At 45.6% G+C, this 15,499-nt stretch overlaps 1 protein-coding gene across 1 annotated transcript in view; it reads right to left on the reverse strand.

Annotated features, from left to right (window-relative positions):
• Positions 1-15,499, reverse strand: part of LGALSL (galectin like) — a 39,281-nt gene that overhangs the window by 9,909 nt on the left and 13,873 nt on the right. Inside the window, exon 2 of the mRNA XM_066595488.1 lies at positions 14,668-14,739. Within this exon, the coding sequence (XP_066451585.1) occupies positions 14,668-14,739 (72 nt within the window). The remainder of the gene's footprint in view (positions 1-14,667; positions 14,740-15,499) is intronic.

Below are 15,499 nucleotides of genomic sequence, written 5' to 3' on the forward strand. Positions count from 1 at the left end.
AATTGTGCATCGTATTGCAGAATTGCGCACCTCCCCATGACTTCTATGGGGCTATGTGGTACACAAATAAACAGAAAAAAAGAGCAGGTACCCTTTTCATGTGTGTGTGACTTAAATGTAACATAGTAACATAGTTTATAAGGCCGAATGAAGACAATGGCCATCTAGTCCAGCCTGTCTATCCTCCTGTGTTGATCCAGAGGAAGGCAAAAAAAAACTAAAGCAGAAGCCTTCCCGACTCCCTAATGGCCATCAGACTAATCCCTGGATCAACCCCTAATAGTTCCTACCTGCCTGTAAACCCAGATTACAATTAACCTAAGATTTATATCCTATAATGTCCCTCCTCTCCAGAAAGACATCTAGTCCCTCTTAAACTCCTCTATGGATTTTGCCGTCACCACTTCCTCAGGCAGAGAGTTCCACAGTCTAACTGCTCTTACAGTAAGGAATCCCCTTCTATGTTGGTGATGAAACCTGCTTTCCTCTAAACTTAGCGGATTCCCTCTTGTTACCGTCGCGGTCCTGGGTATAAACAGATCCTGGGAGAGATCCTTGTATTGTCCCCTCATGTATTTATACATAGTTATTTGATCGCCCCTTAGCCGTCTTTTTTCTAGAGTAGATAGTCCCAATTTGGATAGCCTCTCTGGGTATTCCAGTCCCAGTTGCGTGGAAAAAAAATCGTTAATGAGAAGATACCCATTGACATCATTGGGTTCTATCCTCTAAGTATTGCGTGTGCTAATTCCATGCGTGCAATGCAAGACGCGCATACGTCCGTGTAAAGCTGCCCTCATTTGCACCAAAGCAGGTGAAATAGATTCCCAATCGCTTCAGCTTCCAAACTGGACAGACTGATATCCCACAGTAGACTATGTATGCGCACACCCGTTACGGCAGGACTAGTCCTGTTCATTAGGAGTGTCTGCAGACGTAGTCAAGGTGTGACGGCTATGTGGGCGGACAGCAAGGGAACGGGGCGAGTATGAGTGACACCCCCTGATTCAAACATGATTCGTGACAGCATGTCAGGGGCGAAAAATGAAAGCCAAACTTTATTCCTCCTCCATCATCATCATCCCCCAACTCCATGCCTCAGCAACTGAACCCAAAGTGAACAGTACTCATAGGAGCCAGCGGTCTCATTATGGTCTTGTTCAAACCAGCAGGAAGGCGTGCTTCACACCCTTTTTGTGTGACTTTCAAGCATTTTTTCCATCTTTTTTAATACAGGCATTTTAGTCATAGGTTACCTTTTTTTCATATTTTTTGCCATGGAAAAGCATATGAAGAAAAGCCTGAAAAAATAAGCTAAAGCTAGAGTTGGCAAAAAAAAGGTCAAAAAAGTACAAAAACCACGACAAAGTGCAATATTTGTGGCATGTTTAATACTTGAATAAATGCATAAACTCTGCCAAGAAAAAAGCCACTAAACCCTAAAAATGGGTTAAATGTATCAAAACAGATGAATTAATGTATCCTCTGTGGAGGATAATGTGAGGCAGACTTTGTATCACTTGGGGAAACTCTTGGCAGAGCATTGGGAATCACAAATATTCATTGAGATCCTGTATGAAATGTGCCAGTCGGCCGCCTGTTCTTCCAACCGCTGCAGCTGGAAACCACATGTTGGGAGTCACTGATGCAATGTACACTATCCTACTACAAGTATGTGGACACCCCTATCGGTAGAAGGGATCGTGTCATATTAGCGTGTCACGTGTCCTAAGCCATACTACATAGGATGCAGACCCTTGGGGGTGTCAGCCATAGTTTGTGATGGGAAGTGTACACTATTGGATATACGGGTTATGCCGAAGGGCAATGTATCGGCCTGACTACAATGGTGGAAGGAGCGTCGTCATTGGATAGTAGAGCAATGGAAGAACATTCTATGGAGTGGTGAATCCTTCTACTCTATCTACAAATCAGATGGACGTACCTGGGTGTGGAGGACGTCTGAGGAGGTTCCATTATGGTCTGGGATCTTTTACATGGCATGGTCTCGGTCCGTTGGTTGTAGTGACAAGAACCATGAACACGGAGGCGTACCCTGACATTCTAGACAATAATGTGCTGCCGACAACGTGTCAGTACTCTGGGAATGGTCGGCCATACTTCCAACAAGACAACGCGCCTTGTCACAAATCTAACCATGTTTTATGTTGGTTTGAGGATATGGATGTTCAATGATTGGAGCCCTGAACCGAATCCTACTGACATCTTTAGGATGAACTAGAACACCGAGACAGAAAATATGAGAGAGCTCAGAGGATGTTTACAGGATGAATGGAGGGAAACACCAGCTGAAGTGTATCAGGCATTAGTAGAAAGTATGCCACGGAGAGTATCCGATGTCATTAGGGCCAAAAGAGCCCCACTAAGTATTAACCTATGGAAATAAATGCTTATTTTGGTTCTTGCTCAGGCTACTTTTGGTAGGATAGTGTATCGGTTATACCTACACAAGTATGATCAGGCGGTCAGGGTGGTTTTACAAATTTCATGAAGTACTTTGCCATATATTTTATAGTGGACTAGCTTACCCGTCACGCATTGCTGCGAAGACAGACAGACATACATTAATTCGTTTTTATATATCTAGATAACAATCACAGCGCAGCTTTCATGTTACCTCAGTGGTATAATATATAACAACCAATCACAGTGCAGCTTTCATGTTACCTCAGTGGTATAATATATAACAACCAATCACAGTGCAGCTTTCATGTTACCTCAGTGGTATAATATATAACAACCAATCACAGCGCAGCTTTCATGTTACCTTAGCAGTATAAAATATAACAACCAATCACAGCGCAGCTTTCATGTTACCTCAGCAGTAAGAGAAATAACAACCAATCACAGCGCAACGTTTATTCTGCCTCAGCAATATAAAAAATAGCAACCAATCACAGCGCAGCTTTCATGTTACCTCTGCGGTGTTATATATAGCAACCAATCACAGCGCAGCTTTCATGTTACCTCAGTGGTATAATATATAACAACGAATCGCAGCACAGCTTTCATGCAACCTCAGTAGTATAAGAAGTAGCAACCAATCACAGCACAGCTTTCATTTTACCTCAGCATTCTCAATATCCAGCAATTGTCTTGTGATATGTTCGGCGGATGCATCATTTTGTAGTTGAGCACGCATCCTGTTGCTCGTAATGCCTTTTGCTTTCGTGCTTGAGATGGAAATCAAACGATCTTTGTCTGGGGGGCATAACTGTCGACGATGCTCGCACGCACCCCACCTATCGTAGGATAGTTGTACTATGCCAGTAATCTTCCCAGGAGTGTACTCAACAACCTCCCAAAGTCTCATGGCAATTGGATGAATGGTGTAGTAATGCATAAAGGACAGACAGACAGACATACATTCATTTATATATATCAGGAAGTGAAAAATTACATTCCGTACGTAAAATTTGGACGCTAATTGTTTTGCGCTTAGAATTGAATAATCGAGTTGGGACCCATTAGCGTTTCCTATTTATGGCATAATTAATGCTCGTGCCAAATTTCATGTTTCTACAACATCGGGAAGTGAGAGAATTAGTGGCAATGATGGAAATCGAACGATCTACGTGGGGGGGTCGTAACTGTCGACGACGCACGCACGCGCGCCATTTATCGTAGCATAAATGTACTATGCCTATAATCTTCCCAGGAGTGTACTCAACAACTTCCCAAAGTTTCATGGCGATCGGATGAATGGTGTAGTAGCACATAAAGGACAAACAGACAGACAGACAGACACGCATACATTCAATTTTATATATATAGATATAGAAGATATGGCAAATATAAAAGGAAAGGACTTCTGCTTCTCCTTCCTGCTGGATCCGCTTCTTGCTTTTGCTCAAAAAACTGCATTATAAACTTCAGTGTTATTTTTAAAAAAACAAAAAAAAAACTGTGCTTGTGAAACCAACCTTGGGGCGACAATAACTTTGATTTCTTACATTGTAGTCATCTAAAGTCCTGCAAACACAGACACCCGGAGCAGCGCCAGTATACTGTGATGCACGAAGCATAACATGATTATAGGGTCCAATCTGGACTAACCAGAGCTGCTTCCAGTTATAATTACCGGCGTACGACATGTATAATTAGGTTGACATTGTTGTACTGGGGAACTGGACTTGAAGTTTTTCATGTTTTTTAAGAGCACATAAATGTAAAAAAGCATCTGCTTGTTTATAGACCTTGTATACAGCATTACTGTAATAACATAATTGGCTCGGTAACACTGAGCCGGCAGGACGAGACCGTGAACCGCCACCTGGCTCTGGACCTGGCATAACTCAGCTTACACAATGCTGACACAGGGATTACCTGCCGGGATGGGAACTATTTCTGGTCGTAGATGAAGGACGATGGTGATCATTACAGCAGATATTTTTAGCAGGTCGGATCCTATAATTGTCACCATTTACACACAGCAATTGTTGCTTTGATTGGCAGCCAGAACATAGCAAAAATGTCTTACTAAGCACCCCGTAAAAGCTTGTCCACCACGGCAACCATTTTTCTTGCTTGACTGCATATAAAATACAAAAGGCTAAAACAACTTTGCAAAGTCTTGCTTAAAAATATTATGCGGACAAAGTAATCTCCTGGGACAAACTCACAGAGACTCACGAAAAGCAAACAGAAAGTGGAAAACAAGAAACTAAAGTAAACGGGAACTCTCCCTATAGGATTGTAAAAGGTGAAATAATCCCTGCCTAAATAATGAATGGATCGCCCTGATAAGGACGCACTTACGCTGGAACCTGGGGTTCTCGCTCATCCTGACCTGGCGATACCAAAAACCCAATTCCATTGCACACACTCCACCATAACACAAAACACAGGACTTCTCTTAAAGGGGTTCTGTCATTAAAAAAAATTCCTCCCCCGTTAGTCTTCTTATCGCATCTTCTCCCCGCCGATCTTCTCCTATCTCCTGCAGTCCCCGGGTCACCTCCAGCCGGCCGATTCTTCTTTTTCCGGTGATGAAGCGTCTATTCTCTGCAGTCTTCTTCCTGCCGGGCAATGTACTCTACACTACTAGTGACGTAGTGTTCATAGCCTAGCAGGGAGTGCCGAGCTATTGCTGAGACTGCTGTGGTCTCGCTGCAATAGCATATGAACTCTCACGGCGAGACAGAGTGCACGCGCACTCTCGGTAATAGCTTGGCATTTCTTTCTAGGCAGTGAACGTTACGTTACTAGTGACATAACCTACCCTGACCTGCCACAAGAAGAATGCATAGAATGGACACATCATAACAAGAAGAGGATCCGGCCAGCTGGCGGTGAGGTGACCCGCGGGACTGGAGAAGAAGGCAAGAAGAAGACACGGTAAGAAGACGGCCTGGGGAGGAATACGTAGGAATTTAATGTTTTTTTTTAATGACAGAAACCCTTTAAACACTTGCAGCAAACCTAGGGAGCCAAAGCACCAGATGAGTGACTGCACACAGCTATGCTCTCTAGCATGTCCAGAAGGACACTGCATAGAACAACCGATTAGCACAGCTCTAAGTCTGAGGAGGGATTAAGAACCCTCCCAATTAACCCCCAGGTGCACTAAACCAGCAACCCAGACAAAACCCATTCCATCCGTAATCCAGGACACAAGTGCACAGAGGACTCAGACCCCCAGCAAAGTAGCTCATACTGACATAACAATCTCCTACCGTTTTGTGACTCCAGCTCCTATGCATTCCTAGGCGTCTCTATAGTTACAGACTACAAACAAACCATTAGCAGTCTGATCCTGCAGTCATACTTCCCCCTGTCATGGTAAAGGGAGGTTTAACATGGTTCAAATAGTCGCAAATGTAAGTGACAATCATTCACCAACTGGGTGACGAGCGAGAATTTGTTCACTAGTTGCTTCGTCTCAGCTTGCCTTAAAATAGTCGCTGTGCAGCGTCCGAGGAGTGGGCCCCAGCCTAGAAGACAACGGGGGTAGAGTAGTTCACTTGACACAGTGGCTCTAGTGTCTCCCTCTCGGAAGGTAACCAGGGACAGGTCCAAGGGCCGATGGCAGACTGTTTTAAATTGGGAAACCCACTGGTGGATTACCTTAGTCCTTTTGTCACGGGTGACGCCACCGTTCCTTCCTTCGCGGTGATCTCTCGGGGAAACAAATAAGAATGCGCACGCAGGTGGTAAAGTTTAAAGGCCAAACCGGGAACGGTCGGAAAAGCCGTTTACTGTAAATCAACTGGTAACGGTTCCACCAATTATAGTCCACTTTACATCCGCCGGCGGTACAATAGTGCAGAGGAACACGTGATGCGTCAGGGAGGAAAATACAGGAGAACTGAGTGACTTACACAGGCCTAGAAATCTGTGGTTCTCTGGTCCCGGACACCATCTCTTGAGCGACTCCACCAACACTCTACTGGTCTACACTCACGGAATTTTGTAGAATTGCACTTCACACTGCGTGGCGGGAAACTCACAGTAATTGCGGCACTCCTCATATACTCCACTCCACATGGGGAAAGAAAAAGGGGTTCCCGGCACTAGCAGTCTATCTGTTCAGCCTCTTTCATCTCTTCTAGTACTCAGACTGAAGGTGTCTGAGTACCGGCCCACCATAGTCCTAGCTCACTCTCCAACTCTCACCAACTACTGACTCCTCTCTACAAACTAAACTCAACAACCACTTTCATGCACCTTGCAACCACATATATAAAACAAGGTCACATGACATACAAATAGATACTTTTCCAGACATAACCCAGACTGTAACCCATTCAGTGCTGCAGCTATGCAATACACATCATATTCCTACACAAAGAAGACAGTGGAAATACACATAAGCACAAGACAACATAGACAATTCAGAAACTTCCAGAACATATGCACAACAACTTCTGTACACTACAGCTGGTTTATTATCATCTGGTGTAAAGAAGTAATCGCTGCTTTTGAACAACCAACCAACAACTTTGTATGGAGGTGTGCGCTTGTTTCCCTTTTTTTGGAACATTTTTTACTACCACTTAATACTCATTGGTTCCCGAAAACACATGAATATGTGAAAGTGATTTTCGACTGAACAGTCTGGCTAGTCTTTGAACTGCTGTGGTTTCTATCTGGTTTTGGTTAAGCAAGAGACCGCAGCCGCGAATGTTCACTTGAGACCACTTGCGCATATTGTGTACCTGCAGTGGACTCGGCAACAAATACGCAAGCATTGAGGAGAGGGTCAAAATTTCAAATACATGCCTGCCAAAGAACCTGGGGAATGATAGTTCAGGTACTGTTGTACCTTGACGCCACCGGAAGCTAGGGGTTTGACAGGGCTTGCAGCAGCGTCTGTATTGATTTTTGCCTGGGCTGGAGGGTTAGGATTCATTTTCCTGTTAGGCTTACATTATATGTAAGCCTAACAGGAAAAGTAACCCTAACCCTCCAGCCCAGGCAAAAATCAATGCAGACACTGCTGGTAGGACCTGTGGCTCTGCTGCCGCCGCAGCCGCCGGCTCTCCTCCTGCCACCGCTGCCTCTGCCTCTCCTCCTGGTGCTGCTGCCAGTGGCTCTCCTCTCGCCGCTGCCTCTCTTCCTGCCTCCGCCACACCCTCTCCTCATGCCGCGCCGCAGACTCTCCTCATGCCACCCCTGCAGTCCCTCCTCATGCCGTGCCGCAGCCTCTCCTCATGCCACCGCCGCTGCCTCTCCTTCTGCTGCCGCTGTCCTCCTTGAGAGACAATGGCACTTGGGGGATGACACACGCCCCCAGCCAATCAGAAGCTAGGGGCGTTACTCAATGTCAAGAGTGCTGTATTATGTCGCCGCCCCTAACTTCGGGTGGTGACATAATGCAACAGTACCGATAGTTCGTTCTGTATAAATGCTTCCAACAATTTGTTACACTCTGTGTAAAAACACACAGACAGTCATTCGTATGCCAGTAAGTCGTTTCCCCTTTTATGTTCCAGCGGTCATAACTTTTTAAATTTTTTTACCATTGTAGCTGTATGACACCTTGTATTTTGCGGGATGAGTTCTGCTTTTATAGGAATCAATTTCAGGTAAATAAAATGTATTAAATAACTTTTATTAATTTCTTTTATTTGCTAGGGGCACGAGAAAAAAACTAATTCACCAATTGTTTTTCTGCAATTTATTTTATGGCTTTTACTAAGTGGTATAAATATGATGTCAACTTCATTCTACGAGTTATTGCGATTATGACAACACCAAATTGATATATAATATAATATTTTATAGCACGGGTTGTTACGGATGTGGTGATTCTAATTATGTGTAGAAGGGAAGGGGTTCTTCTTATTTCTTTTCAATATTTAAAGCCATGTATAAGGGGAAAAAAAGGTTTTTTTTCAATCTTTTTTTTTTCTATAAAATCATTTAGAGACCACAGTCAGCAATGACTGCAGCATCTGTGGGGTTAAATAGTATAGAGAAATGCTAAGATGAGCAAGTCTTCATCATTTCACTTCCTTTCTGGGAAAAATCCCTTATGTGACAATCAGAGAGCAAACATGCTCACTGATTGATGTGGGGTTGACAACATAAACAAAAATTCATGTCACCCCTCCCCTGTGAGAGGAAGATATACAAGAGAATCACTATTCCCTATGCACAGGATAGGGATGACTTACTGATCTTGGGGGTCTCACCACTGAGTCCCCCACCGATCCCGAGAACATGGGTCCCATGTGTCTCGTCCTCCTCACTGTAGGCTCTTTGCACTGCCCACGGCAAGGAGGGGACTGAATGGAGCGCTGATCATGTAAGTGTGCTGACATTCCACTCACCTTTCACAGAACTGCAGAGATAGCGAAGTGGCAAGCGCTTGGGTATTTCCATCAGCCCCACTGAAATGAATGGAGAGCTAATTGCACATGCTCAGCCATTCTGACGTTACTGCAGGGGAAGAAATGACCTCACAGTGACAGGCAGAGGGGGACATGGGAACCCTGTTTATGAGATTGGTGGGGGTCTCACATCTGAGACCCCACTAATCAGTAAGTTAACCCCTATTCTGTGGACAGAGGATACGTTGTTGCCTCCCAATCCAATGCAGGAGGCCCTGTCCATGGTGCTCTGATCCCAGAAGAAACTGCAGTCATCACATCCCAATCACAGGCTTCACCAGTGATTCAGCGATGGATAGCATGTGACTGCCAAAGCCCTCTTTCTTAAGAAGCAATGCATGGCCTACATAAGACTACTACAACCTTGTGGTGCTCTCCATAAGGAAAGACATTACCTCTCAGACATTGATGGCCACTCATGTAGGTAGCCTCTTACTGTACACTGATGAGGGGCAATAAGCCCAAAACAGCTGTATCTACATGGATTATGGCTCGTATCTCTAGTCATGCTGCAAGGCCTGTTAAAAGGTTGGATATTGACTCAGAGTAGATACCTTCCTATAGGTGGCACTGTGGAGGAATTCTTTTGTCACTGATTTGCATAACTTTTACCCAGGAAGCACTGCACGGCCTATCTAAGACTTCTTGCACCCTCATGGTGCTCTCCTCAAGGAAAAACATTACTTCCCAGGCTCAGCCTTGGCATTACACCTCCCACATGTCATTGTTCCTGGGATAGGATATGTCTGTAATATTGTTAGTGGATGTCACATTATAGCAAGAAAGCATAAATAGTACTCAACTCAGTGCAAATATGGCGAGCCACACAGCATGGGGTGGCAAGCTGCATGTGGCTTCTGAGCCATTAGTTGGGGACCAATGCTCTAGTAGGACAAGTTAAGCTGACTTAGGACCTCGGACATCGCTGTGTGTAAAAGCATCCTTACACTTAAGGCCTCCTTCACACGCCATTTATCGAGCACTGGCTGTGATTGGCTAAGCGTCAGCCAATCACAGCCAGCGCTTCCAGCAGCCGGGGATTTTTCCATCCCCGGCCAGAAGATTAAGAAGATGATCAGTGCCGGGACTTGGGGAGAAGCTGCGGGGGTGCCCCGGACAGCACAGGAGAGGTGATGCATACTTTTGTTTTTTCTTCAGTCACAGCTTATTTTCAGGGTAGGGCTTATATTTCAAGCCCCCCGAAAATCCTTGTATGTGACGCTACAAAGTTGCACAACTTTGTAGCGTCACATGCGACTTTGTAGCGCTACAAAATCGCAGTATTGCCGCGAGAAGATGCAGCGATGCGATATCGTGGCGATGCCATGTCGCCCGTGTGAAGGAGGCCTAGAAGGGCGCTTACAGCTCCGGAGTTCCACTTGCAAGTGTAATGAATGTGCGCTGATTTCAATAGTCACCGTGTAATACAATATCATGTAGTTGTAATGAATCGGCAATCTGAATATGTACAAAGCGATTCTACATAGCAGAAGTAATGGCGTGAACGGCGTGTCCTAGGCGTCCGTTATTCTGCCACATTTTAGCCTGTAGCAGATTTTAGCGATATTTTTTGCAATATAGAAAGTAGCATATAGCCCCCCCCCCTCCCCCGTAGCTGCCGGCGGAAACACCAAAATGTATTATTCTTCCCCTATAATGAACATCCCCATGTTTTTGAAGTAAATGCAGATGATTTGCGGAGTGTAACATTCACGCTGCATTATATATTCTTCTGATCTTCTGCATGCTCAGAATTTACTTAGCATCTAGTCCAATCACCCGTCTCAGGGAGTCCTCGCTCCTCGCAGAATTACCACCCGTGCTACTTACAGTGTCGGCTACATTCACTGTGCATTTAAAGGGAACCTGTCATCACCTCTGAGACCCATATACTACGCTACTGAGGAGGAGCATTAGCCTCGCTCATTGACCTTTATGGGATAGCATACGCACAGAGCAATCTGAAGAGTCGCAACATGGGTACAGGGCTGGAACAGGGGACCCGGCAAGTACAAGAAGCAGCTACCCCCCCCCCCTCAATGTAGATTATGGGGCTCAAAAGTACTGACAGGTTCCTTTTAAACCCCTGTTTGGGAGGGGGGTAAGGGAGGAATCTGTGACATTCATATCACCTAAAATGAATAGCTTGCAGCTTTGATCTCCGTTTTAGTAGGCTATGGTTCTATCTGGACGTCATTCTTAATGATCCGGACGGAGTTCTGGGATGGAAGCCCCAAATGGGGCTTTAAGTGCAGTTGCCTAAGGCTCTATTCACACCACATTGTATGTTTTTTTTCCGATTGTCGGTTGCTATTCTATAATTACGTTCTCATATTGCGTTTGTTTGTTTTTTTTCCCGATTTTTACTATATCTGAATGCTCCCTTAAAGGGGTTCTATCAGAATTACAATTACTAATTTTCCTATCCAGCCACTTCTCAGACGCCTCTGCACTATGCCAGTTGCTGCACTGGCTGCCCATCCACTACAGAACTAAATTCAAACTCATCACCCTCACCCACTAAGCTCTCCGTGGCGCCGCGCCCCCATACATCGCCTCACTCCTGTCCCTACAGCACCCAGCCCGCACAGTCCGATCAGCCAACACATAGAGATTAAACGCCCCTCTAATGCTCACCCCCAGGACTTCTATAGAGCTGCATCGGTCCTTTGGAACACTCTACCCAAAACATCTGGACAATCCCCGATGCACGGAACTTCAGACGCGCCTTAAAAGCGCACCTCTTCAGGGAGGCATACCAAATCTCCTGATCCAGCCCCCATAACATACCCCCTGCCCCTCCCTATGGCTCCGCACACCTTCCACTTTGCCTATCTTATACATCCCCTGCCCCTGTACCTCCTTTTCATCCCCCGTTCTGTTTCCTAATAATGAAATACCGCATGCAATTTTCGTACTACTTTGTGCTCCTCATGCCTCCTCTCCTACACCTCCTGAACCACCCCCACCCCGTCTCTCTCCAAATAAGTGTGTACCATATGTAACCGCCTTGTTTGTGTTCCTCTGTGATTTGAAAGCTCTATGGAATAAGTTGGCACTATACAAATAAAGATTATTATTATCCCGTATCCCAAGGATAGGATGTAACTTGCTGATTAGTGGGAGTCTCGCCACTGAGAACCTCATGCATTCAGAGAACAGGGGTCCCCTGTCCTCCTCACTGCACCCCCCGCAGTGAGGAGATAAAACAATGGAGCGTTGGTCGCACAAGAGCGCTGCCGCTCCATTCATTTCCATTTGTCAGATAGTCAAGCGACAAGCGTTCAGGTGTTTCTGTAAAGAATGGAGCGCCGACCGAGCATGCATGACCGGCACTCCATTCACTGTGACGTCACTGCAGGAGGGGAAGCGACCTCGCGGTGACAGACATGAGACCTCCATTCTCAGCATTAGTGAGACCCCCACCGATCAGCACATTATCCCCTATCCTTATAATTCCGCTACTACACAGAGTTAGCCCACAAAGGTGTAGTACCGGAATTACAAGGATAGGGGATAACGTGTTCATCAGTGGGGGTCTTTTGAGAAAAACGAACAGCACACGGACTGCGCAAGGATGGCATCAGGGTTTTTTTCGTGTAACTTGAATGGGCGAATCGCACCAGCATGATGCACGCCAAGAGTTCTTTCACGCGTGTCCGTTTATAAATACTGGGTGTTCCTCGCCACATTGATTAATATGGGGTCGATGCCTTCTGTTTTCAGTCCACTTGTTAATCGGACACCACACAGAAATAAAAAGGCTAGCGTGACAGAAGCGGTACCGCCACGCACTGCAGAGGCTGCCGCTTCCTGGCAAGCAGGGCTGAAAGCTGTACTGTCATAAGTAATTGGAGGCCTGAGCAAGAATCAAAAGTAGTATTCATTTCCATACATTAATACATAGGGCCCATTTACACGCAGACGATTGTCGGGTGCCGGAGCCCGACAGTCGTCCCAGCAATAATCACTCCCGTCCTTCACACGATCATTGGGTCAGAGATCACTCCTTCAGCCCACCTCCATAGTCAGTAAACAGGCCGTCATTCATAGATGAACGACGGCCTGTTTACACGAGCCGATCTGTCATTCAGTTTTTATGCCTGCAGAAATTGAATGACGAACAATAAGTAATTGAATTATCATTCGTCATTCAGTCGCTGCTAGCATTTACACTGAATGATTAATGTCCCGTGTAAAAGGGCCCTTAGTGGGACTCCTTTGGCCTAATGACATCGGATCCTCTCCGTGGCACACTGTCTACTAACGTCTGATAGCTGGTATTTCCCACCATTCACCCTGCAAATATTTGTCAAGTTCTCTTAAAGAAAATGGACCCGCTGTGCATTTCCTAACCGCACGTTCCTGTTCATCCCAGAGACATTCCGTACGGTTTCGTTAGGTCCAATTATGGAACATCCATATCCTCAAACCAATGTAGAACAATGTTGGATCTGTGACAAGGTGCGTTGTCTTGTTGGAAGTATGGCCGACCATTCCCAGAGTATTACCACATTGACGACAGCACGTAATTGTCTAGAATGTCAGGGTTCATGGTTCTTGTCATTACAACCAACAGACTGAGACCGTGTCACGTAAAACATCCCCAGACCATATCGGAGCCTCCACCATACTTACTTTTGCCACTAGAGATGAGCGAGTATACTTGCTAAGGCACATTACTCGAGCGAGTAGTGCCTTAGCCGAGTATCTCCCCGCTCGTCTCTAAAGATTCGGGGGGCGACGCGGGTGACAGGTGAGTTGCGGCGGGGAGAGAGATCTCCCCTCCGTTCCTCCCCGCTCTCCCCCGCCGCTCCCCGCCCCCCAAATCTTTAGAGACTACTCGCTCGAGTAATGTGCCTTAGCGAGTATACTCGCTCATCTCTAGTTGCCACAAATCACCCAGGTAAAAGGTGTTGCTCAGGCTCCTCCACACTCAGGCACAGCCATCTGTTCTGAAGATGGAGTAGTATGAATCGCCACTCCATAGAACGTTCTTCCATTGCTCAACTGTCCAATGATGATGCTCCTTGCACCATTGTAGATGGGCCGATGCATCTTCTTTGAGAGAGCTCTCCAGACATTTGCAGGATTCATGGAGGGCAATACCAGCTGAAATGTATCGACATTAGAAAAAAGTATGCCCCTGGGAGTATCCAATGTGATCAGAGCCAAAGTAGCCCACTAAGTATTAACCTATGGAAATAAATACTACTTTTGATTCTTGCTGAGGAGTACATTACTTTTGGTAGGATGATGTACTTCTATTGGCTGCTCTGCAATGAACACAGGATACCTACAGAGACCTGGCTGCGGGGAGAAGGACTGAGCACGTGCGTCCTCCAGCACTCCGCTCATTAGGTGGACGTGCACAACAGATGATGTCATACTATGTAATTAAATGTCAGAATTCTTCCTTGTACCACAATGTTGAAAAGCCTGTAAAGTTGTGTTCACATTTGGGTCTGGGAATTCATTAGGAGTCTCTATTGCAGATTGCATCAAATTGACGGAAAAAATAGCGCAACTTTTTTTTTCCCCGGAAAGATGACAGACGCCATCACTGAAACCCGACAGACCCCATAAGAATCAATGGGGTCCGTCAGACGCCGCTGGTTTCTGTCATATAACTGATCTGCACTGTAGTCATTTTCATTCCTCTGACAAAAAAAAGGAAATGCGAATGCAGGTATGAATAAAGCCTAAATGGCTAATATTGTCCATTTTTTATGATTTCTACAATGAATATGATATTTAATAGTAGACAAGCCAATTAACTTGTATAGATTGCATGAAGAAAGCAGCGACTTACCAGTCGTGGAAAGAACACTTCAGCTTGTACCGGTGAGCCCAACGGACTGCTTAAACGTCTGCTGTCAAGCTGCTGTAGAGAGAACATACGACAAACACATTTATAATCTACTGCAATACTGATAATACGGTACATATGCTTTATATTATCCCGCCATGCACAAGTGAAAGGAAGTTGTATTTTTTCCTGCTTGAATATTCGACCTTCGGTACTGTGCAAATGACAGTGACAGCGATGATAAGCGGCGCGGCCACCTTTCCACCTGTTCTAGTAGATTACGGCACTTGCAACATGATCCCTAGTGGCACTACATGGTATACTGAGCTACGGAGCGCTCCTTAGGAGAAAGATCACATTAACTTGTAAGTGAAAGCTTAGAACGCGGGCAGAGATCAGCGCGACTACTGCTGCAAAGATGCAGTGTAACTTAAAGGGAACCTGTCATCACGTCTGAACTCCATAAACTACCTAAAGAGGCAATGGGTAGTCTGGGGAGCGGTGCTTTATACTATCCGGGTCCCCCGTTCCAGCGCTGTGTTTTCAGACGGCTGTGTGTGCACTTTCTTCCTATTCCCAATCATTGTTTTACAGACTTGTTGAAGAGTCATACATTGATTTGAAGGAATGCTGCCATCCTATAGGTGGCGCTGCAGAGGTTTGTGCTCTTCCATAGAAAGGCATTAGAGAGCGTACGCAGTAGTGTGCACGCAGCAACTTCATGCGGACAGAGCGCTGGAATGGGGGGCCCAGATAGTATCAAACACGGCTCCCTGCACTACCTGCTTCCTCATATTTAAGCCCAATAGTTTTTGGGGCTCAAACGTAATGACAG

The sequence above is a fragment of the Eleutherodactylus coqui genome, chromosome 3 (genome assembly GCF_035609145.1).
Source record: "Eleutherodactylus coqui strain aEleCoq1 chromosome 3, aEleCoq1.hap1, whole genome shotgun sequence".
NCBI classification, from domain to species: domain Eukaryota; kingdom Metazoa; phylum Chordata; class Amphibia; order Anura; family Eleutherodactylidae; genus Eleutherodactylus; species Eleutherodactylus coqui.